At 55.7% G+C, this 24,023-nt stretch overlaps 3 protein-coding genes across 3 annotated transcripts; 2 read left to right on the forward strand and 1 right to left on the reverse strand.

Moving 5' to 3' along the window:
* The first annotated feature begins 1,874 nt into the window (after positions 1-1,874).
* On the forward strand, positions 1,875-6,451 carry LOC137163708 (mast cell protease 1A-like). Its single transcript, XM_067564016.1, has 5 exons — positions 1,875-1,947; positions 4,751-4,898; positions 5,463-5,601; positions 5,728-5,994; positions 6,308-6,451. Exons 1-5 carry the CDS (start codon positions 1,890-1,892, stop codon positions 6,449-6,451), a joined length of 756 nt encoding a protein of 251 aa, XP_067420117.1. The 5' UTR covers positions 1,875-1,889.
* A 3,447-nt stretch (positions 6,452-9,898) lies between these two features.
* LOC137163838 (mast cell protease 1A-like) lies at positions 9,899-15,439 on the reverse strand. Its single transcript, XM_067564257.1, has 5 exons — positions 15,244-15,439; positions 14,010-14,154; positions 13,019-13,154; positions 12,557-12,811; positions 9,899-10,045 (listed from the first exon to the last, which is right to left on the reverse strand). The coding sequence occupies exons 1-5, from the start codon at positions 15,437-15,439 to the stop codon at positions 9,899-9,901; spliced, it is 879 nt and encodes a 292-aa protein (XP_067420358.1).
* Positions 15,440-18,693: 3,254 nt separating this feature from the next.
* On the forward strand, positions 18,694-20,623 carry LOC137163951 (mast cell protease 1A-like). The gene is made up of 5 exons (XM_067564520.1): positions 18,694-18,757; positions 19,083-19,230; positions 19,657-19,792; positions 19,888-20,151; positions 20,474-20,623. The coding sequence occupies exons 1-5, from the start codon at positions 18,694-18,696 to the stop codon at positions 20,621-20,623; spliced, it is 762 nt and encodes a 253-aa protein (XP_067420621.1).
* Positions 20,624-24,023: the final 3,400 nt, after the last annotated feature.

Raw genomic sequence — 24,023 nt, forward strand, 5'->3', positions numbered from 1 at the left:
CTGCGGAGGGTTCCTGGTGTCAGAGAACATTGTGCTGATGGCCGCTCACTGCAGTGGAGGGTAAGCATCTCTGCGTAGGGGGCAGGTCGGGTGTTAGTGGGCGTTGGGGGGCCAGGAGCTCTGGCATGGTTGTAGGTCCTGGGGAAGGAGAAGATTGGGCCTGGGGGTGTTCCCAGCCCCAGGACAGCTGGGCAGGGCTCTGGGCTGGGGGATCCTGGCACAGACCCTGTCTGGATCTAGCCAGGGGGGTCCCTGGGGTGCAGGGAGCTGAGACCCAGGGGCGGGAGGACACCAGGCAGCGAAGGCACTCAGAGGAACAGCACATGGGCCCGGGAAAGACACCAGCTGGAACCCCCAATGCCATGGGGCAGGGGCTCTGTGCTGCAGTCAGTGCCCCCTAGAGGGGAAAGACCCCTTATGCCCCATTCCCACCCCCCAGCCAGTCAGTGCCCAGCCCCGGGGCCGGATGGCAAATGACATGCGTGCAGTGGGGTGAGGGATTTCAGATCAGGAGCTGAGTCCGAGATCACTGTCCAAGATCCCCATGTCACTGTCCCAGTGCCCCTCCCCCAGCTCCCTGCCCTGCCCCTAATGCCCCATATGTTGCTTCTGGCTCTCACAGCAAGATCACGGTGTATCTGGGGGCCCACAACATAAAAGGAATATGGGACTGGAGATGAAAAATGATCCTCGCACGCGCCAAGATCCCCCACCCGGACTACAACAATAAACCTCATAACAACGACATGGATGGAGCGATGTGCCACCAGACCAAAGCAAAACCTTTCCCTCTCCACCCCACCAACACGGAGAGTGATCAGACACTGTCTTAGCCTAACCCAGCCCAGCTCTTTCCCTCCCCTCTCCACAGCCCTGCTCAACCTCTGCTAGAGTCTGAACTGAGACCCGAATCAGCTCCAGATGGGATGCCACGGCAGGGAGGGAGCCTAACAGCTCTGAGAACTGTTTCCATTCCTGACACAGCCGTGCAGGGGAACGCGCCTTGCACTGCGGAGGGACCTCTCAGATGCTCTGCTGGTCCATCAGGCCTCACAGCCGGCTCCAGTTTCCCCCTCCAGGCCCTGGCCACCATGGGTGCATCAACACCACAAAAAAATCCCATGACAGCAAGTTTCAGAGGCTGCAGTGCTTGATCCTGGGGTGCGGTCCAGCCCCGACACAGTCCAAGATACTGAGCACTTGCAGATGTTGGGGGCCCATCCTTTCTCCTGTACCATGTGCCTGGGGCTACATGTGCCTGGAGAGCCTAGCACCCCCTCATATCGGCCATGAAGATGCCACCAGTGGGGAGGTGGAGGATAGCCCCAGGATAGAACGGATAGTTCTCATGTCACCTCGGTATCAGGGCTGCCTTTTGGGTTCTGTCAGTCCCCACCAGCTGGTGGGCTCCGTGATCCCCACCCCTCGGGGAGAATTTCTCAGGTGGCTCTGTGGCTCTGGGGCCCTGTCCCCTGCTCGTTGCTCTGAGACGCGAGCTGGAAAGGAAGTGGGGAGCCGAGGTGAGCCAGCGGGTGACTCAGCGCTGGTTGCACTCCCCAGATGAGCTGCTGGAGTGGATCAGCCGGGTAAGCTGCAGGGGAATCCTGCGCCAGATGTGCTGGGCTCCTGGCCCTGCTTCCAGATGTTCTGGGGGAGGAGACCACCCATCCCAGAGGGTCTTTTCCCCCTGGGCACCTACCTCCAGAGGGAGGTTGTTTTCAAGCCAACAGCTCCCTCCCTCGTCTCCCTTATGTGTCACCAGCGAGAAGCTGAGGTTTCTGTGGGCCCCTGCATGAACCCAGAGCGTACATGACTTGGGGTTTGCTGCTCACTCTGTAAATCCCCCAGGGTGGAGGAACAAGAGCTGTCATTTTCCCCAGACAGTGACGATGCTGGTCCTCATCCTGCTGCCTGTGGCCTTTCTTCTGCCCTCCGGGGCTGGGGCTGGTGAGTTTGGGGGAATCGGGATCTCTCTGGGCTCTCTGCAAATCCCAGCTCCTCCCCAGAGTCAGATGCATCTGCCAGGGCAATTGTGGCCTCCCAAAACCCAGCTAGTGAAGGATTTGGTGGTGGGGGTGAGGGAGCCCAGGTGGCAGAGCTGGTACTGAGATAAAGCCCCTGCGAGATAGAGAGAGAGAGACTAAGAATAGGAGAGAGACACAGGGGATCTTAAGTGGGGGCCATGAGCCAGGACTCCTGGGTTTTGTCCCCAGCTCAGGGAGGGGAGTGCAGTATAGTGGTCATGGAGGGGTGAGGGTGTGGGAATCAGGATGCCTGGGTTCTATCCCAGGTCTGGGAGGAAGTGCTGTATAATGTTTAGAGGAGGGAGGCAGGGAGCCTGGATGCCTCATTTCTCTCTCCAACTCTGGGAGGGCAGTGGGGTCTAGTGACTAGAGTGGGGTGGGGAGCTGGCAGTGAGGACTCCTGGGTTCTGGCTTCTTCTTCCTTTGTCTGTGCTGTTGTTTTAAACTGAATCTCTTTAGGGAAGGGATGGTGCCACAGCCAGCCCAAAGGGGAGCCCTGATATTGCTTGTGGTCTGTGCAGTGTGCGGCACAACGGGGCACCATATACAAATAACGGCATCAGATTTTCAAACCTCCCTCATTGATTTGGAAGCCAAACCAACATCCCTGAGTCATCTTTGCAAACGTTCAGGTCTGAGCGACTCACGGACTTGCACGGGTTTAACAAAACTGATTTTAAACCAAATCTGTCATTCGACTGGGTCAGCTCTGAATGTGGCTGCCCGGATATTGATTTCAACCTGACCTATAGTGTCAAAAACTTCCCAGGGGCCAGCTAGCCCCACAGACCCTGCTTTCAACTCCTACGAGTGTCTGCAGATGTGGATTGCATAGTGTTAAAGTCAACTGTGCATTCCTCTGATGGACAGAAGCCTTTCTATTTCCACCTCCATCAATCGTGTGCCATGTGTCCTTCTCTCCCCTCCACCCCGCTGTCCTTACACCAAATATTGAGTTTTGGTTTCATCCAGCTGGGTTGAGACTCGTTCAGAGTTGGTCTGAAAAGTTTTTCCACAGGAAATTTCAACTTTTCCCTGAAAACTCCAAAAGGCATTTGTTTTTCTATTCACATTTTATCAATTTTTTAAAAGACATCTGGAGAGAGTGAGAAAAGAAACAGAAAAAATATACATAAACCTTTCATAGTATATAAACTTCCCTTAAAATATTAAATATTTGCTTCCTCACCTTAGCTATGCTTGAAACATTTAATTATCTTTAAAATCAATGGTTAGAATATCAATCCCTTATTGTATTCCACTATTTACAAACCAAATTTGCTTAGGAAAATTCAACAAAAGAAAAATTATTTAAGTCAGATAAAGACTAGAAGGAAAATTCAGAGACCAGAGATAGAGAAGTGGAGAGGAGGGGAAGGTGAAGGGGGCCCCTGCATTTGATCAGATCATTCAGACACTTCCAGGAAAGTATTCCATATCTTTGACAACGTTTCTGGGGTATCTCTGTAATGGTATCCATTTCTTCCCAAGCTTAGGAGGTCTAGGCTCCAATATTCTTCCACTGTTGGACGCTTTTTGGATTTCTGGTTTTGTAGTACTAGTCCTTTCACCATTATTAATGTTCTGCTTAGCCAAAATCTTTCAGATTTATTACACTTCCAGTTAACACCCATTCGGTTGAAAATGACACGTTTAATTTTATTTGATAGGAAAAAATGACCTCCCCCCTCAGTTCCACCCAAAGCCCACAGGTCTAGGAGCTTTCCCAGAGCATTTGGGTTATGTAACCACCTGCTGAATCACAGCATCAATATTTGTCTGACTGAGCAGCGCCTGTTTTGAACATGGGTCCGACACATCCTCCATGTGATTTGCTGCTGAATTAATATTCAGTGTAGGTCCAAGGAGTAGTCTGGAGTGCTGGCTAAAATTTGTTTCCACTTAGTTAGCAGAAAATAATTGGCCTAGTTCCTCCTTCCATTGTGATTTTAGAGGATCCGTGTTTAGTTCAAATTTGCTGACCAGCCAGGTGTGCGTATAACGCTACCGTAGACCTTGTCAATGTGGGTAGCATTCGGAGAAGTAAAAACAGCAATAGGTTATGGGCAGCGAAGGCGTCAGGGCTAAACGGGTGGAAAACAGCAGGTTTCCGTTGCATACCTAGCCAGTCCTTCTCAGTCTCTAGCGTGACCAAAAGTTAAAAAAAAAAAAATTGGTGACCAAAACCCAACAAATTTGCAGCTGAAAGGTTCAGAAAACCGGGGGATATCATCAGTTTTCCAAGATAAAACTGCAATGTTTGGGGTGAGGGGACACATTCTGGGGAAATGTTCATTTTCTAGAAAATCCGATTAGTTGTTGGAAAACAGATTGGAGGGTCAGACTTGGAGGAGGCCTGGCTTGTAACTGTGGGTTGACGGAGAAGGTGAAATGTCAGCAGGGGAGATGTCAGTGACGTTCTAGGTGACCCCGGCCCCCAACGCCGGTAACTCAGGCTGTGCGATCACTGACCCACTCCTGGCGCGTTTGGCATCGAGGTCTCCATCCAGCCATGTCAGCGCTTTAGATTCACCCTCCAGCCACATGGGGGGGCCTATCTGGCGGGGAGCTGGGCAGGGAGCAGGGATCCAGGCACAGGGATTCCCCAGGGAAAGCATCACCGGGGGGGGGGGGGGGCACAGATTGAGTTTGTGGGATGGGCAACTCGGTCCCAGCCTGTCCCAGGGAGACGATGGGGCCCTTTATGTTAACCTGGTTCCCCCCAGGTGAGATCATCGGGGGACAGGAAGCCCGGCCCCACTCTAGGCCCTACATGGCCTATCTGACAATACAACGCGGACGCAATTTCACCCTCTGTGGAGGGTTCCTGGTGTCGAAGGGCTTCGTGCTGACGGCCGCTCACTGCAATGGAGAGTAAGTGTCTCTGGGCAGGGGGCAGGTTGGGTGTTAGTGGGCAATGGGTGGCCGGGAGCTCTGGCACCGTCGTAGGTCACGGGGAAGGAGCAGATCAGGGCAGGGGGGGTCCCAGACCCGGGGCAGCTGGGCAGGGCTCTGGGTTGGGAGAGGCAGGCATAGACCCCATCTGGATCTAGCCGGGGGAGTCCTGGAGGTGCAGGGAGCTGGCACCCAAGGACCGGGAGGACACAGGGCAGCAAAGGCGCTCAGGGGAACAGCACAGGGGGCCGGGGGAGACACCGGCTGGGATTCCAACACTACGGGGCAGGGGCTCTGTGCTGCAGCTGGCGCCCACTAGAGGGGAAAGGCCCCTTGTGCCTCGTTCCTCGTGCCCAGCCCCGGGGCCGGATGGCAGCCGGCAGGCGTGCAGTGGGGTGAGCGTTTTCAGGCCGGTAGCTGAGTCCGAGATCTCAGCCTGAGAGCTCCAGACTGCCCCGTCCCCCCATATCACTGTCCCTGAGCCCCTCCCCCAGTGCCCTGCCCTGCCCCTAACGCCCCACACGTTGCTCTTGGCTCTCACAGGAAGATCACGGTGATTCTGGGGCTCCACAACAGAAAAAAAAACCAGGAACAGAACCGACAAGTGATGCCCGCTCGCACCAAGATCCCCCACCCAGAATACGACACTAGGACTAATAACAACGACATCATGCTGCTGCAGGTACCGCCCCCGTCCCATCCCCCTCACCCCCAGTGACATCGTGGCTCTGCCTTTCTGTGGGGTGAGGTGTTTGTCTCTGGGTCCTTGAGCGTGACCCTCACTTTGTTCATCGTCCCTGTGTCGCAGCTGGACAGGAACGTGACTCTGAACAGATACGTGAAACCCATCCGCCTGCCCCGCGCCAACGAGGCAGTGAAGCCAGGGACCGAGTGCAGCGTCGCCGGCTGGGGCCGGACAGGCTGCGCATTGACCGCGGACACACTGCAGGAGGTGGACCTGGAGGTGCTGAAGGATGATGCGTGTCGGAAACGTCCTGACCAGTCAGATCCTCACTATAACCCCACCACGATGCTGTGTGCGGGGGATCCAAAGAAGGACAAAAACTCTGCGCAGGTGAATCTCCCCCTGGCTTCCAGCGCCCTTATAAAGAATCATTATCCGTGAGGCTCCGGGTGTTGCAGTCAGGACTACGAGCGGCGACTGGGGGCTCAGGTCCCACTGCGCTAGGTGCTGTACGAATGAATGGGAAAATAACTGTTCTTCTCCCAGGGGAAGGCAGAGACCATCTCTGGGAGTGGAGGGGGACTGGGGCGCAGAGACCAGCTGACCCATGGGGGGGTCCCAAACAGAGTTGGGGGGACATTGAGGGAGTGACACTGAGACCAGCTGCAATGGGGGTTCTCACTGAGCTTGTTCTGTTTTGCAGGGCGACTCTGGGGGGCCCCTGGTGTGCAAGGGAAAAGCCCAGGGCATCGTATCCTATGGGCCCTTCTGCCCTCCCGGGGTGTACACAAGAGTCTCCACCTTCATCCCCTGGATCAAGGAACAGATGCAGAAGCTGCAGCCCTGAGTCCCGCCGAGAATCGCTGCAGGGGTCGGAGCTGCGCTGCTTCTGTCATTTGACGAGGCCCAGCCGTGGGGCCTGCTTTGCAGAGGGGATGAGCCCCTCCAGGCCGAGCCCTCCCAGCTATCGCTTCGCTTAGGCAGTGCCCAACCCATGAGCATCAAGACAGGGAGCCTAGGGGAGTTAGGAGCTAGGTTCAAGGCCCGTCAGCTCCCTTGGAAATCCCAGCCCTCAGCCTGTCTCGTTGCTAGGGAAACAGCTGGTTTCTTTCCCTGGGGGTGACGGACACGAGCCCAGCGCTGGGGAAGACGCAGGGGTTTGTAGCTCTCCCCGTGTCAGCCGGTCGAGGGGCTGTTCATGGGAGATCCTCGTCCGTCCCTGCCCTGCTAACTCGTGTGAAAACCCCATCCTCACCGGGCCTGTCCCACGGGTTAGTCACCCCGCGGTGGCCCCTCCCACTGCAAACACCCTGTCCCAGCGCCGGCCAGGCCAGCGGGCATTCGCTGGTGGGAAGGGAACTCCGCGAAGGCTACACTGAGGGCAGATCAATCGAGGGCGCTGATCTTCTCTGTCCCGCCTCCCCTTCCCCGCACTGCTGAGCGGCCTGGTGCATCTCGCTCACTGCTTTGGAGCCAGCAATGAATAAAAATGAAGTTAAAAACACAAGCGAGAATCGACCCGAGCCGTGAATCCAGCACAGCCGCTGCATCCGCCGGGTGTGGGGGGAATCGTCTCCACAGACAAAGGCTGGGCTTGTGCTTAATGTGCTGGGCTGGGCCCTGGGAATGGGGAGCTGGGGGTTGCCAGCGGGGAATGAACCCGCGCGGGGCTGGAGGAGTCCCCGCTGGCCGGGGTGAGCTGCAAAGGGAACCACAAGGAGAAAAGCTGCCTGGGCAAGCAGCTGGTCGGACCCCAAAGATTCAACTTCTGGGACAAAAGGGAAACAGGTTGGAACTGTTCTAGTGACAAACAATCGATCATCCTTTCCCCATCCCCACCATCTTATCTATCTGTCTGTCTATCTGTGTCTATCTATCCTGGATGCCTGGGTCCCATTCCCCAGCCCTGCTTCTTCTCTGAGAAGCTGTGGGGTCATTGAGGGTGTTCAACCTGACACCCATCCCGGACACCTGGGTCCCATGCCATGTCCCAGTCTCTGCCTCCAGGGGACAGGAGCTTTGAGAGCCCCTTAGGGGAGAGTGCCCAGCACTGCCCTCCCGGACTCCTGGGTCCCAGTCTCTGTAAAGCTATTTGCACATCCTCTCCTGGCTGACTCCCTGCCTCTGATTTAAAGCGGCAAGATACAATCTCCCGCCCCACACGTGAGGGTTCCCAAATGGCAGCACTTTCTCTGCATCAGCCACCCACCTCTCAAGGTGAGCGTGCGCCAGCTGCGACAAACGTGGGAATCTTGGTCACTTTTTTACGATGCCTGGGTCGTGCCTCAGTTTCCCCTCTGTGCTTTGCATTACTGCACAGGGCAGTTCAAGGGTCACAAAGCTGATCTTGGGTAAAGCAGTGGTAGTAGCCCGGCCCCACCTAGAGGGGGGTTAAATAGCCGGCTGAACTCAACCCAGGTTGCTGGAGGAGCCAAAATATCAAGGGGGCGCACCATGAGCACAGGAAGGGAAACGCCGGCAGATGGCACAGGGGGACAATGAGCCGGATGTGATGGGGGCTGGGGTGAGAGCGACTGCCCCCCCACTCCCCGTATCTGAAAGACTTTGCCTGGGAAAAGCCCCATCTAATCCCTTCAGCGGCTGGGCCCGGGGCAGGTTCGCAGACGCTGTTCCCCAGGCTGGGCTGGATTCCCCATCCCAGGGGATGGAGACGTTTCTCTGACAGCTCGGCCCTAGTTCAAACCGGGATTAACTGGGGGCCGGGGCAGGCAGGGGTCCGACGGGACGAGCCCCCTGGTGACTCTGGCCTTGGAGTGGCCGAATCTATCGACGACAGGTGGATCTCTTAGTGTGGAGGTTCGGGGTGCGGGGACAGGGCACCGGAGGACAGCTCTGGGAATCTCTCCCAGACAAATCCATCCTTTAGCTAGCCAGAGATCAGTGACACGGCATGGCCCGGTGCGGGGCCGCGCTGGGCAGCCTGGCGCCTGTTACCAGCCACAGAGCTAGGCAGATGGAGGGGGAGCATGGAGACGCACAGATCGCGTCTGCCTGTATCGGCCCCACAGCCACTGGATTTGGGGGTGGGTGTAATTCCAGCAATGTCGGTGTTACAGCCCCACGCTTGTAACCAGAGACCTGCCCAGCCCTGGGGGGGGAACCCAGAGCCTGCCCCAGTCCACATGGGTCAGGAGGGAATTGAGGGCTGGAGACCTTTGTATCAGATCTGTACAGACTGCAGAGGATATGAGATGTGAAGTGAAATTAGCAAGCAGTGGTGGAGGGGCTGGGGGGGTCGTGGGGCCTGGGGCCGCCTGAGAGAGGGGCTGTGAATTGGGGGCCAGCAGTGTGGCATAGTAGCCAGAGCACAGGCCTGCATCTCAGGACGCCTGGGTCTTATTCCTGGCTCGGCTTCTGGGTGATGGAGAAGTCACATCCCCTCCCTGCGCCTCAGTTCTTTAAGGCTCAACCCAGCTTCCCTTCTTCCTGCCCCAGCGCCCCGTTATCCTCACCCAACCCTGTATCATTCACGCACGCAACATCCAACCGAAAGGCCAGGGAAGGAAAACGCAGGGCGAATTCTTCAAACAACACATATTTTATTCAGTATCAACAAAATAAATAATAAATAGTTAAATACTTGTGGGGTGGGGAGAGAAAAAAATTAAAGAAAATCTTGAAAACAAATAAAAGTTGGGCCCAGCTGAAAATGCATGAGGGAAAACATTCGAAATTTCAATTTTTTTCACACAATCGATTTGATGTGCGATTGTCAGGTGCTGTTTAATTTGCCCAGCCACCCTCCATGGTGATAGGTTGGCTGTCTAAACCACATGGCCCCATTCCTTCTCACTGGTTGGGCAAAGACAAGACCCAAACAGAGAGATCTGGGGACAGAAGCGAGGCAGATGCAGAGTATAAATCCGGATAGACACAGCATGGAAACACAGGAATGTGGCCCCAAGAGACAGCTAAGGGAAGCAGCTCTTTGGGCACAGAGTCTTGGCTGGAAAGGCAGGCTCGGGACTGCGAACAGAGGAGCTCTCTGCTGCTGTTTGATTCTGACTTTCAAGATTCCTGGTACATAAACCAGATCACATCAAAGGAAATTCCAGGCTCTATCATCAGTTTGTGCTGCCATCCAGAACTCAGGCAGGGCCTCAAATGTTGACCGGCCGCTGGGGGTGACAATAGAAGAGAAGAAAATTTCAAACATCACTGGGGCATTTCTAGCTGCAAGGCCATTTCCGGACTGAGCCCTTCGTAGCATTTCACTAACAGCAGAAAAAAATACTCGGCTCTAAAGCTGGCCATTTAAAGGGGAGCGTCTCTTCTAACTCAGTTTCTGCAGAGTTTCATTGATCCAAGGGATGAATTTGGAGATTCTCGTGTATACGCTGGGGGGGTGCCCGGACGGATCTCCATTGGAGACGATCCCGTGGACCACTCCGTCGCACACCAGCGGCCCACCGGAATCACCCTGCCAATAAGGAGAATAACATCAGTGACTGACATTACCCAGCCCAGCCTGTCCCCAGAGATCTCAGATTGCATAGGGGATGGTTGATCTCTGCTACCAAGGCCCAGCTCTTGCCATCAAACAGAACCCGCCTGGAAATGGGTCTGCAGAGAGTGAAATCCACAGCTGGGCAGAAAGATGTGCCCGTGGAAAAGGCAGTATCCACAAATTGTGACTTTAGACAGAGAAAGTTTGGATTTGACATTCCCAACAAGTTTCCATTTTTGCATCAAGAAAATGGAAATTTCAGGTCAGTTCCTCCCAAATCAGAATATTTCTTTTTTTTTTTTTTTTAATGACCTAAAACATTTAATGTGGAATCATTTTAACAAAATGTTCAACTGCTTTTACCTATCCATGCCTTGGCTTATGGGAGTTGTAGTTCAGGTCTTCAGTCTTTCCTGAGTGCTGGGCTCTCTTGAGGACTACATTTCCCACAATGCAACCCGGGTTGGCCTCTGTCTGAGCTCTCTGAGGCATCATGGGAATCACAAGACTGTGCATTGTGGAAGACGTAGTCCAGGCTGGGACTACATAAAGGAAAATAGTGGGCTGAACTACAGCTCCCAGAAGGCAATGAGCTGCTACGGAACTGCTCCTTAATCTTGAACTCGCTTGAATGTAGCATTTTGGGTGAGCTCAACAAACCAGAATCTAGAATCATAGAAATGTCGTTCTGGACAGGACCTCAAGAGGGCACCTAGTGTAACCCCCCTGCACTGAGGCTGGAGAGAATAAACCTAGACCATCCCTGACAGGTGTTTGTTCAACCTGGTCTTACAAACCTCCAGCGATGGAGATGCCACAGCAACCCTAGTTACCCTGCAACTCTCCTTAGAGTTAGAAAGTTTTTCACAAGACACAACCACAATCTCTCTGGCTGCAGATGGAGCCCATTTCTTCTTTTCCTAGCTTCACTGGACACGGAGAACGTTTGATCACTCTCCTCTTTATAATAGCCCTGAACATATTTGAAGAGGGTCATCGCGTCCCCCATTTAGCCTCATCTTCTCTAGCCTAAACACGCCCAGTTCTTTCACCTTTCCCATGGGTCAGGTTTTCTAAACCTCTGATCATTTTTTTGCTGTTGCTGTTTCTCTCCTCGGGACTCTCTCCAATTTGTGGTCACCGAAGGAAATGTTTCAAACTCTGTCCTCATCTCAGCACTTTTCCTTGCAGCGGAAAATGTCGAAAAGCAGCATTTCAACATTTTTTAGTCAAACCTGCTTTTCAGAATTTCCACTCTGCCGAAAATGTTGAAATCTCAGCTTTTCTTCGAAAGCCAAGGGGAGAACATCGCCATTTCCCCTCAACTCCAGCACAATCCTGACAATACAGATGCCAGAGGCCAAGTTCTGACCAATGTCAGCGGGGCCAGGATTTCACCCAAGGTCCTCTCTGTTGGGTAGCCTCAGGCTTGAGTTCTACAATAGACCCCCTCGTGATGTGAAAAAGCAGAAATGCTCAGAAAATACAGCGGGAGGGTGGGGGGAGAATGGGGTGATTTGTAATAAATATTTTCCCTGGAACATTTTGTTAAAAAAAATCAAAGCCCCAAAATGTCTCATCACAGGGCATCATGGGAGCTGTGTTTCAGGTGCCCCATGGCCTTATGGGAACACAGGACTGGATGAGCCCTACTGGGTCATTAAGTGCAGTTCTGGCCATCACGGGCAGCCCTGCCATTTCATCCCATCCATAAATATGAAGCTCCAAAAATTGCTCGCCCCTCCAGCTGCTCTCCTTGGAGGTTGTTCCAGGTCCTCCCACCTCTAATGGACAGAAACCTTCTCCTCATCTCTGGCCACCATTGATCCCGGCCCAGTTTATCCCCGTTTGGATTGTCCTGTAGCTCTAATAGCTTCTCTCCCTCCCTGGTGTGTCTTCCCCCCCAGAGTATTTCTACAGCAACGAGACCCCGCTCAGCCGGTCTTTTGGGCTGAACAAGTCCAGCTCTTTCATCAGGCCGGCTCTCCGTTCCCCTGAGCGTCGCACCAGCCCTTCTCAGCACTGGCACCAGCTGGGATCCTTCTTTCTGGGACAGAGCTGCCCGGAAACGTGCATCAGATTCCAGCTGTGCTCTGCCCAGAGCCTTCACCGCTGGCCTTAAAACCTCCCCTCTGCCTGCTGGAGGCACCTCGGTTGCTCCATCCTTGGGTCACATTGGCCTTGTACCCAGCCACGGCCCACAGCCATCCTGCATCGACTGACACGCCCAGGTCTCTTTCCTCCTGTGGCGCTTCCAGCGGAAGAGCCCCCCGGCTCAGAGCAGCCATTTCCTTGTTACTTGTGATAAATTTCACCCCGTTTCCACCAGTCTTGCACCAGAGACATCCCTTGCTGGGCTGCGTCTCCCATGATGCACCACGGCATCTCGTCCCACAGCAGTGCAGCATGGGAGAGGCATGGCCGTGTGGTTTCCATCAGCTCAGCTGGAGGCAGGCCAGCAGCTCCAGGTAGGAGGACATTTACCTCGAACGCTGCTTTCTTGGTGTTGGTGTTGCCGGCGCACAGCATGGTGCTGGGGTTGTAATGTCGGTACTGCTCCCTGCACAGCCCATCCAGCACCACCTCCTGCTCCGCCTGCTGCAGCCTGTCCGTGGTGGTGTTCACGCCGGTCCGACCCCACCCGGCCACGCTGCACTGGGAGCCTGGCCTGACGTGGTGATCGGCCTCTGGCAGGGGGATGGGTCCCACCCATTCGCTCAGCTCCGCGCCGTGCGACAGCTGCCACGGGTGAAAGACAGAGAGAAAAAAACAGATCCAGATCAGGACAGGAATCAGAGCAGGCGTGGGTCAGCACCACCGGGGCCAGAGCATGGACGTGTGTCCAGGGAGTCAGTGTGAGATTCCTGGGGCGGGGTGATGGGATGGGGGCAGGGCCTGCGGCAGTGTGAGGTCACAGGGGGCGGGGTGATGGGATGGGGGCAGTACCTTGATCAGCATGATGTCATTGTCCAAGTTCTCGTTGTTGAAGTCGGGGTGCTGGACCCAGCGTCGGGCCCGGATCCGTTGCCAGTTCTGTCCTGGGTTTTTAATGTCCCAGACTCCCAGGTGGACAAAGATGTTGCTGGAAAAGCCAAGGGGGGGATACGGTGGCGTCAGTCCCCATTGGACGGCAGGAGTGCCTGTCACAAGCCCTCGGACACAGACACCAGCCCTGTGCTGATGAAAGTGGGGGAAGGATGCACCCCTCTAGCGCCTGTACCTTTCCCATCTCCATCTCCTCTGCCCACGACCCCCCTCTCCATCCACACCTTGGCTCGGGCAACCCCACGGTCTGTCCTCTATCTACGTGAGAAGAGCTTCACTGGTGGGATATCACTATGCCCTCACGGGCAAAGCCTGCCAGTGCAGACCTGACACTCGTTTGAGGAATCCCAGATAAGCCGAAGTTGGGATCTGATCCCCTCAGAATAGAAACTGGGACGTTTAACTAAACTCTGCAACCTACCGTTGTGCAACTGATTAACACGGAGACCATCTTACGCACCTACGTACGGATGGACTTCCTGTTCCTCCCCTAACCCGAACCCTAACCCTAACTCCTCCTCCTCCCATTGGTAAAGAAACCCTGAAATACTGAGCAAGGAGCCATTCTCCTCTGCACGGTGACCCATTGTCCAGTTCTGGGTCTGAGAAGTGACGGTCCAGGGATCACACCCGAGAAGAAGCCAGGTTTCCATTGAGTGAGGTGACTCGAGGACAGGGTTTGTCCTTATCGGACTGAATACAAATGTCAGCTGGGATTTTCACCCTGCGGGGCAGGTCTAATCTGGTGGGTTTGGGCTGCTAAATCTAACTAGCATCCAGGCAAATTTGTAATTTTCACATCCCAAATATGCGTCTAGTCTTTGGGCAACATCTTGCCGGCCCCAATCCCACCCCAGGCCTGGGGACTGGCTGGGGACGGTGCGTTTCTTACCCCAGGTTGCAGCTACAATGAGCTGCCGACACCACCACGTCCTCCCGGATGAGGAACCCGCCACAGCTTCCCGCCGACCCGATTTGCACGTAGGCCATGTAGGGTCTGGTCCTGGGCGGGGATTCCTGGCCCCCTATGACCCGAGCTGGAGAGAGATGGGGAGGGCGTCAGAAGGGAGGCTGGAGAGTGGAACCAAGGTCCTGATCCTAATCTCTCAAACCAGCCCCCTTCTGGTCTGGGTCATACACTTGGGCCCCCCAAGGATGGTGTCCACTGGATCAGCCCCTCACCCCGGCGGGCCTTGTCTTTTCCCATACATGTACCTACATGCACCTGTCCATCCATCCATCCCTGATCTCATACACACCCATCCGTCTGTCTGTCTGTCTGTGGGTCCACCCCCCGGCCATCTGACCTGTCAGAGAACTAGGCCAGGGATCCCTCAGCAGCCCCGGCCCCATTGTCCTGCCCCCTGAGACTTGCCTGAGCCTGATGGCTAATTCTATTTCCCTGCCTGGGGTGAGTTACGTTGCCCATGGGCAGATATGCCCTGTTTTCACCATTGGAGCTGGCAAAACTTTTTCAGCAAATAGCCAATTTGCCGGAAAATGCAATTCCTGGAAAAGGAGACAAGTTTCGTTCCGGCCACTGGGAAACGAAACATCTCAACTTTTTGTTTTGAAACGCTCTTTCGTGTAGAAGTGGAGGGAGTTATTCTTTTGAAATACTTTTTTTTTTTGTTTTTTTAAAGTGGGGGAAAAGCCCTACGGACTGACATGAAATAAAATGAAAAAACACCCCCAAAATTGTTTTGGTTTGAAGGAAGGGCTTGAAAGCAAATGAAAAAGCCAAAAAAAAAAAAAGGGAGAAAATTCTGGATCAACTTTCTTTTTCAAATTTGCATTTTGGATTCAAAACACTGCTAATTAAAGAAAAATAGGTTGAAAAACACCTGAAAAGGACCCAAAATGGAAAAAAAATTGTTTCAAGTTGAAGGAAACAACCCAAAGCAAATGAAAAATGGAAACCTTTTGCCTTGGTATCAAAGTATTTTTAGGGTTTTCACTTGGGCGAGAAACAAATCTTCTTTTGGGAGGAACCCAGTTCCTCCCGTCCCCCCGGATTTTACGCTTTGTCTGCTGAACCAGAAAGTCAATGGTTCACTCGGCCGCACTCCCAGCGTCAGCCCCCCAGCGGCCAGGAAACCAACCCCTCTTTCATCAGCTCTACTCACCAGTCAGAGGCCTCGGGGACAGGAGAAAGGCCGTGGCGAGCGGGAGGAAGGCCATGGAGATCAGAAGCTGCAGCTGCATCCTTGGTGCAAACTCAGGGTCTGGATATGGTGGATCTGTCTCTGCCCTGGGGCTTTTATAGAGCAGGCAGTGGGGAGGAGACCCTGGGAATAGGTGACCCAGGAAGTGGAGATTCATGTACCCAGCTCCCAAGGAATTTCCCATCAGCGATGTGTCAGGGGTGGAGATTCCCCGAGAGGAAACCTCTTGCCACATCGGTGCCCGCATTAGAGGAGGGGTTTCCTTCCTGTTCCGGTGCCCTCCGTGCCCCTGGCTGAGGACGTGGTTAACAACGAGTCCTCCCAGCTGCAGATGGCAGGATCCCCCTTGTCTATTCTGCCCCCGGATTCCTAGATCCGTGGATGTCCGGGCCAGCAGGGACCAACCCCTCTGCCCTCCCGAGTGACCCAGTACGGAGAACCTCGCCCAGCTCCCATGGGACCGAGCCCGGTCTTTGGAGATCAGCGAGCACATCACCCGGAAAGGGAGCCAGGCTGGGTCTGACACCACCTGGAGATGGAGAAACTCCCCTGCCCTGGAGAGATGGTTGCCCCAGGTGAATCCCCCTCCCTGTCACACACTGGGGACTCCTTTCCAGATGGATTTTGTCGGGCCTCAGTTTCCCCCCATTGGATCTTGCTCTGCTTGTCCCTGCTGGATGGAAGAGCCCCCCGGCACCCAGCTTTGCCTCCCCATGACGGTCCTTGTCCCCCGTGCGCCAGGCACCTCCCCATCGACTTGTGGAGAAGCTGAACAAACTGGGCAGTTCCTTTATCTCTCTGGCAGGCGTTTTCTCCAGCCCGTGAATTGTTTGCTAGCCTGATCCTAGCTCCTGCCCAGTTTGCCGCTGCCCCCTTTTAAGTGCACACCCCAGAGATGGGCGCAGGATCTCAGTATCCTCTGGGAAATACCACGCCCAGTCCTGGCTCACCATGGCCCTGTTCACACGGCCAAGGATGGCACCAGACTCTTGTGCCGCAGCGACGCACAGGGAGCTCGGGGCGGAGCCACGTCCGTTCAAAATAAAGTTTGGCTGGAGAATTTCACCCCAGCGGGGATTGGAAGAATGAAGCTGCTTTAGGAAGGATCCTGGTTCTCTCGTGTTTAGGTCTGGGGGTCCCGGGGACACCGAAGGCAGCATTAAAATCCCTCCGCAAGCTTTCCTCATCCCCCAAAGGCTAACTTGGGTCTCAGCAGCATTGCAAATCCGGCTGCTTAGTAAGAGATCCTCTGAGTGTCACAATGGGTTGGCCACAGATCGGCACCATCTATCTATCTATCTATCTATCTATCTGTCTCCATACACCCCATACACCCCATCCCACCATCTATCCCCAGACATCCCATCTATCTATCTATCTATCTCTGTCTGAAGAGATCTCTGAGCCATCAGTGATTACCGCTGAGAACTCACGGTCAATGGGAGGGATCCCAGAGGACCCGACAAAGGCAAAGATTGCACTGATCTATAAAGAGGGGAATACGGGAACTCAGGGAATTATAGACCAGTCCCCGTTATTTTGGAAAGAGAATGGAGCAAATAATCAAACATTCAAATTGTAAGTGTCTAGAAGCAACATGCCTTTGTGAACAACAAAACACGTAAACCAACCTCGCACCCTTCGATGGTGTAACAAGTCTTGTGGATAGGGCAAAGGGGTGCATTGATTTATCTCGAGTTTCGTAAGGCTTTCGATACCGTCTCGTATAACCTTCTCATACACAAATACGGGAATACAGCCGAGATGGAGCCACTCTAAGGTGGGTGCATGACTGATTGGAAAACCCATTCCCAGAGAGTAGTTATCAGTGGTTCCCAGCCAAGCAGGAAGGACGTAACGAGTGGGATCCCACAGCGATCATTTCTGGGTCCAGTTCTGTTCAATGGTTTTTAGACAGTGGCAAAGAGACGACCCTTTGAAAGTGTGCAGAAGACACCCAGCTGTGAGGGGTTGCAAGCGCTATGGAGGACAGGGTTAGAATTCAAGACAATCTTGGCAAACTGGAGAGCTGGTCTGAAATAAACAGGCCACAAGTGCAATGATGCAAAGCACTCTATTTAGGGAGAAATAATCAGTTGCACAAATAGAAACTGGGAAGTGACTGCTGAGGAAGGAGTGCTGGAGAAAGGGACCTGAGGTCAGAGTGGATCAGAAGCTAAATATGAGTCAGCAGTGTCACAGCCTTGCAAAAAAACACAAACATTGTTCTGGGCTGTATTAGCAGGAGTGTTGTAAGTAAGACACAAGTAGTAATTTTCCTGCTCTACTCTGCGCTGATTAGGCCTCAGCTGGAGTACTGGGTCCAGTTACGTGCACCACAATTCAGGAAAGTTGTGAACAAATTGGAGGAAGTCCAGAGCAGAGCAACAAAATGATTAAAGCTCCAGCACACATGGCCTAGGAGGGGAGATGGAATAAACTGGATGTCTGCAGTCTGGAGAAGAGAAGACTGGGTGGCTGGAAGCTTTTCAGGGAGTTCAGTGGGATGAGAGGGGATGCCGGGGGGCTGGCAGGAATTAAAGGGGCGTGCAGGGAGTGTTACAGGACTGCAGGACGGTGAGGGTGTGGTGAGGGGGCCTGGGTGTGTGGTGGCCACCGAGGCAGGGCTGTGAGCAGGCCTAGGGGTTAGAGCAGGGGGGGAGAGGCTGGGAAACAGGACACCTGGGTTCTCTCTGTATCTGCTGTGTCATTTCCTGGGAGCCAGGACTCCTGGGTTATATCCCTGGCTTGGGGAGGGGAGTGGGGTCTAGTGGTTAGAGCCAGGGAGCTGGGGGCCAGGACGCCTGGGTTCTCTCTGTATCTCTGCTGTGTCATTTCCCCTGTGGCCCTGCACGGGCACATCTCCCAGCCGTAGGGCCTCACAGAGGCTGCCACATCCCCTTCGTGTGGTCACAGACTCTCCAGGGGGCTTCTCAGAAACCCTCTCGCTGCAGTCGCCGTGAGAAAGATCAAAGAGCTGCGTTCCCGCCCGCCACCGATATCCGGGTCTGTCACCCCCAGCCCCCAGCACGCAGACACGGGCGGGGAGCTGAGCACGGCTGGGCCTAGGTGAGGAAGGCCCCCAGATGTGCCCAGCTGTGAGCCGGCTCCCTTGATCCTCTTAGACACGTCCCCACCGGGGTCTTCTCCATCCAGGGGTGCCCCACCCCCCCGCTTTGCAGCATCCACCCAGCTGTGCCGTAGCCCCAGATGTGCAGGACCCGCAGCAGCCGTCCTGCCCCCCCCAGCCCGTGTGGTCGGCTGTGGCTGGCAAATGAGACGCCTGAGCCCTGCATACAGATGAGTGTGTGAGCGACCCTGAGGTTTCCTGCCCCCCCAGCTCCCACCCAGCTCAGTCTATAAAGCCCCCCGGCCCCAGGCAGATGCACCGTCCCTGCACTGACTCCGAACATGCAGGTCTACGTGTGGATGCTGCTCCCCATGGCCCTTCTCCTGCCTCCCGGGGCTTGGTCTGGTGAGTGGGGCTGGGCTTCGGGCCCCCTGGGGCTTTGGGTGACTGGGGTGGTCTGCGGGAGGGGGGCTCTCTGGCTGGTATCTCGGAGACCACCAGGGCTTTGGGGTTAATGGGGTGTGTGTCTAGGTACCTGCAGTGGTGAACAGGGGCTCTCTACTTCTGGATCGGTGCAGAGGGGGAGACGGGCTGCATCCAGAGGTCCTCAGCTGTGCACATCTGGGCCGTGGGGCTCACCAGGCCTGGGGACAACGGAACTGCTCCCGCCGGGGTGTCCCATGGGAACCCGCGCTGATCCCTCCCCTCCTCTCTCTCTCCATGGTGCCAGGAGAGATCATCGGGGGCCGGGTTGCCAAGCCCCATTCTCGACCCTACATGGCCTTTCTCAAGAGACAGACCTCCAAGGGTACAATGATCTGTGGGGGCTTCCTGGTGCGGAAGGATTTTGTGCTGACGGCTGCCCACTGCGCTGAGGGGTAAGAGCCTGTCTGTCTCTGCGTCCCGGTGTCTCCCCGAACCCAGGATCCAGCTGTGCAGAGCCCCCAGCTGTGCAGGGATCCAGCTGTGCAAAGCCCCACCTCCTTTTAGTGGTGTCCTGTGGGAAATGCAAAGAGAACCCTAAGGGTGTCAGAGCTGTATTGGGTCATTCGTATTCGTGGTGTAAACACCTTAGGACGTAACTCATTCATTGGGGCCGCTTATGTGGTTATTTAGGGTTGTTTAGCACCAAGATCAGGGCCCCCCCTCATTGTTCCAGGCACTGCCCAGACCCCGATCGAGCCCCCACCCCGATCCCCACAGCCGGCGCCTCTTCGCACCGCACAGGGGTTAGGGCACCGCTTCCATGGGCCCAGCCGGCCTCTCTCAACCCCACCCTTGTCTGGTCTCCGTCTGGCTTCCAGGACCAACACCGTGATCCTCGGAGCCCACAACATCCGTCGGGAAGAGGACACCCAGCAGAAAATCTCCGTGCGGCGCAAGTTCCCCCACCCCAGATACAACCGGACGAGCATAGAGAACGACCTCATGCTGCTGCAGGTACCTGCCTCGGAGACTCCCCCCACCAGGGCCTGGCCCAGCCCGACACCCCATCCGGGTGGGACGCTGAGCCCTCTGCTTTCTCCCCACTGCAGCTGGCGAAGCCAGCGGAGCTGAACAAGGAGGTGAGGACCATCCAGCTGCCCCGGGCCGGCAATGTCGTGGAGCCGGGCTCCGTGTGCAGCGTGGCTGGGTGGGGGAAAATCGACCTTGACACGACTACCAACATCCTCCACGAAGTGGAGCTGGAGGTGATGGAGGACGGGACCTGCCAGGAGGACCAGGAGATGCGACGCCACTACAAGCCCTCAGTGATGATGTGCGCGGGGGACCCGGACGAGGAAAAGTCATCATTCTCGGTAAACGTCCGGCCTTTGCGGAGGGCTGGGCTGGGAGTATCCCCGGGTGGCCAAGGGAGTTAGGAGCCTAGTCACATTGATCTTCATGGGCCAACATGGAGACTGGGATACAATACCCCCTCTATCTATCTATCTATCTATCTATCTATATATCCCTATACACACCCATCTATCTATCTATCTATCTATCTACCTATCTATCCTTATACACACCTATCTATCTATCTATCTGTCTATCTATCTATCTATCTATCTATCTAGCAGCAGAGGTGACAGGAACAGTGCTTGAAACCAGCTTCCATACCTGGCTCTTTTTTCGCAGGGCGATTCCGGGGGCCCCCTGGTCTGCGACGGGATGGCCCAGGGCATCGTCTCTTTTGGCAAAGACGACGGGTCCCCGCCGAGGGTGTTCACCAGGGTCTCTGCGTACATCCCCTGGATCAGGAAAACCATGAGAAAGCCGCGGGATTAACCTTGCGCAAGCACCTGCCTGGCTCTGGGCCTCAGTTTCCCCTCTGCAAAACGGATGTGCCAATCCTCACTTTGCTCCCCGGGCATAAGTCCATAGATCCGTGACCGGAGACCCACTGCTGCGGTGATGGGCTCACAGTAAAGCTGCTCAATAAATCAGATCCCTGTTTCTACTGTCTGATGCGTGTGATTTTAAAACCCAAAATAGTCCCCGTCAGACGCTGGAGGTTTCAGCTCGAGAGCCGGGTCTCCGGGACCCAGGAGAGCAGAGGGACAAAGCGATCCCTGCGCTAGTGGCCGGAGGCACGTCTCGCCAAGGGCACGGGGCTTGACAAGCGGCCAGCGTTTGGTGGAGCCCTCCCACACCACCCTGCAGGGTTCAGCCCCAGGGAAGCGGCGTCATCGGTGTAGTGAGTCTTTCAGGTCTGAGACAGAAGTAGCTTGTGGAGGACGGTGAAGGCTTGGCTGGTTGGCACCAAATGGGCCTTTTGTGTTACAGTTCCTGGGAGCCAGGACACCTGGGTTCTCTCCCTGGCTATTGGAAGGTAGTGGGGTCTAGTAGTTAAAGCCAGGGAGGTCGGGGCCAGGATGCCTGGGTTCTCTCTGTATCTCTGCTGTGTCATTTCCCCTCTGGCACTGCACTGTCACAGCTCCCGGCCTTACGGCCTCACAGAGGCTGCCACATCCCCTTCCTGTGGTCACAGACTCTCCAGGGGGCCTTCTTGGAAACCCTCCCCCTGTGATGGGGGCTGGTGGCAGATCTGCCAAGTGCCCCCCTCTCCCCCGCCCACTTCTCGTCCACCTTGAGAAAGATCAAAGGGCTGCGTTCCCACCCACCTCTGAGATCTGTGGCTGTCACCCACAGCCCCCCACCTTGGAGACACGGCGGGGGGGGGGGGAGCTCTCTTTGGATGGGGCCAGGTGAGGAAGGGCCCCAGATATGCCCAGCTGTGAGCCAGCTCCCTTGATCCTGCTAGACACGTTCCCACCGTGGTCTTTGCCATCCAGAGGTGCCCCATTCCCTGCTGTGCAGAGACCCAGCTGTGCTGTAGCCCAAGATGTGCAGGAGCTGCAGCGGCAGGGCTGACAGACGGCCTGTCCTTCCCCCCTCACCCCTGTGGTCAGCTGTGGTTGGCACCTGAGACTAGTGAGTTCTGCATGCGGAGGAGCGTGTGGGTGTCCCTGAGGTTTCCTGCCCCCCCAGTTCCCACCCAATTCAGTGTATAAAGCCCCGCGGCCCCAGACAGATGCACAGTCCCAGCACTGACTCTGAACATGCAGGTCTACGTCTGGCTGCTGCTCGCCACAGCCCTTCTCCTGCCCCCCGGGGCTTGGGCTGGTGAGTGGGGCTGGGCTTGGGGCCCCCTGCTGCATTGGGGTGAATGAGGGGGTCTGCGGGATGGGGCTCTGTGGGTGGTCCATGCCCCGGTGCTCCCCCCTTTTACAGAGCTATGATAAATTCTGTACAAAGTCCCCTTTGGGTGGTATCATTGGAAAACTCATAATTTGCTGATCATCATTGTCCTGGTATAAGAGGTGTGGTGTGTAACGTTATCAAATTCTGTGGTGCAGCGTTACTAAGACCCGTTCCGAGGCTGGGGAGCGGCCACAAAACTGTCCTCCAGACACAAACAGCTAGCCCACCCCTCAGCCGGCTGTCAACACCACCAAACGGGCCACTCTCCGGCAGGAAAAAGGGGGTAAAATCTCCCTCTGGGCAAAGAAAGAGCTTGGGGGGTCTCAGAGGGGGGTCAGGCAGGAAGGTCCCAGTGGTCCCTCTTGGCCTTGCAATCTCTGGGTCTGGGAATTGAGGGGAAGAACAGCACAGGGGCATTTCTGATGCTGGTAGATGGGGGTGTGGGGATCCTCAGCCAGGTGGTTAGGGCACCAGCACACAGAGGACTCCAGCTGTACACTGAGGTTTCCCCGAGGTGTTTCTCCACCTTTTGCCCTTCCGGGATGGGGGTCACCAGGCAGCAGGATCTGTGCCCCTGTGGTCACCAGGTCCTGACCTCCCCTCTCAGTCCATATAACCCCCAGGGCTGAGGCAGAGGCTCCGTGCCTGAGCCTGGATGGCTCTTGCTCCAGTTTCTGCTCCCTGCAGCCTTTCTCCTACCCCCCGGGCCAGGGGCTGGTGAGTGTGGGGGGATAGAGGGCTGTGGGGAGTGGGTCTCTCTCCCGGCAGGGCAGCAGTGAGGATCCTGCTAGGCCAAGGGGGCTCTAGGTATCCCCACAGCTGGGGCTCTCAGGGCAGCCTGAGGGCTGGGCTCCAAGGGGACTCCTCTGCCAACCCGTGCCCCGCACAGGGATGCTGGCCGCGGGGCTGACGCACAGGGCTGGTGCCCAAGAAATCTGGGACAATTTCCCGCATCAGTGCTTGCTCCCTGCGGGGACCTCTGTCCCGTCCCCGGGGCTGGGAGTTTCAAAGAGTGCTGACGGGAACCGAGCAACCAAACCGCTCAGACAGGTCTAAGAACAAGCCCTGCGCCTCAGTTTCCCCATCTGCACAATGGGAAGAAGGATTCTGGCAGTGTCTGAACGGGATGCTGTTTGGGGCAGGGATTGTGGGGTTGTGCAGCTCCTGGTGCAATGGGGGCCCTGATCTTGGTCTAGGTGGCAGCATAATGCAGAGAACAGCAAGGAGCAGCATACGGTGGGATTTTCCAACACAGCCACCCAGGGGAAGACTTGTTCACAGCTGATCACCAAAGGTCTTTCTTTATTTTTCCACGGGAAAATTGGACTTTAGGCGTTCCACCCCAAGCCCACTGGGTGCTACGACTCTCAGGGTGGGCAGGGCTGGTTCTCTCTGGCTACGGCACCTCCACCTCTCCCCACCCATCTCTCCATCTCCATATTCGCTTGCGCCCCTTACCCCTTGTTAACAGTGATTGCGTAGAGCATCTGGGCCCCATTAACTGCTGTCTCGGACGCCTGGGTCCCATCCCATGTCCCAGTCTCTGCCCCCAGGGGTGGGAGCTCTGGGAGCACCCTAGGGTGAGCGCCTGGCACTGACCATCCCGGACGCCTGGGTCCCAGTCTCTTTAAAGCTTTTGCCATACACTATCTGCAGCTCCCCTCCTGCTAACTCTGATTTAAAGGTGGTGCTGGCTCCTGTACAAGACTGGCTCAGAGAGGTTCAGGGGGACTCAGGGGGGTTGAGAATCAGATTCACTATTTCTGCCCCCCAGTCTAGGTGTCTGTGGGGAGCGGTGCTGTCACAGGCGGGGTATCTGGTCTCCTGGCCCCATGTTCCTCCCCCCGGCTCACACCCACCCTGCGGGAGAGGAGCCAGTTGAGAAAGATCAAGGGGCTGGGTTCTCACCAGAAGGAATGCTTTGCTCACACCACAGCTCCCACCTCAACAGCGCCCGCTGGGGCGAGAGCTGAGACTCTGTTGT

This window comes from Emydura macquarii, unplaced genomic scaffold (assembly GCF_026122565.2).
Source record: "Emydura macquarii macquarii isolate MOO-44397 ecotype Brisbane River unplaced genomic scaffold, CSIRO-AGI_Emac_v2 contig_26, whole genome shotgun sequence".
NCBI classification, from domain to species: Eukaryota; Metazoa; Chordata; order Testudines; family Chelidae; genus Emydura; species Emydura macquarii.

Bases quoted from the DNA above. Each gene is read 5' to 3' on its own strand.
- LOC137163708 (XM_067564016.1), top strand. From the start codon at position 1,890: ATGCTGGTCCTCATCCTGCTGCCTGTGGCCTTTCTTCTGCCCTCCGGG. The intron at 4,899-5,462 runs GTAAGTGTCTCT...TGGCTCTCACAG, and splicing joins GCCGCTCACTGCAATGGAGA to GAAGATCACGGTGATTCTGG. The intron at 5,602-5,727 runs GTACCGCCCCCG...CCTGTGTCGCAG, and splicing joins ACGACATCATGCTGCTGCAG to CTGGACAGGAACGTGACTCT.
- LOC137163838 (XM_067564257.1), bottom strand. From the start codon at position 15,439: ATGAATCTCCACTTCCTGGGTCACCTATTCCCAGGGTCTCCTCCCCAC. The intron at 12,812-13,018 runs GTACTGCCCCCA...CACCCGTGGCAG, and splicing joins ATGACATCATGCTGATCAAG to CTGTCGCACGGCGCGGAGCT. The intron at 10,046-12,556 runs GTAAATGTCCTC...CCTTATTGGCAG, and splicing joins CCAAGAAAGCAGCGTTCGAG to GGTGATTCCGGTGGGCCGCT.
- LOC137163951 (XM_067564520.1), top strand. From the start codon at position 18,694: ATGCAGGTCTACGTGTGGATGCTGCTCCCCATGGCCCTTCTCCTGCCT. The intron at 19,231-19,656 runs GTAAGAGCCTGT...TCTGGCTTCCAG, and splicing joins GCTGCCCACTGCGCTGAGGG to GACCAACACCGTGATCCTCG. The intron at 19,793-19,887 runs GTACCTGCCTCG...TCCCCACTGCAG, and splicing joins ACGACCTCATGCTGCTGCAG to CTGGCGAAGCCAGCGGAGCT.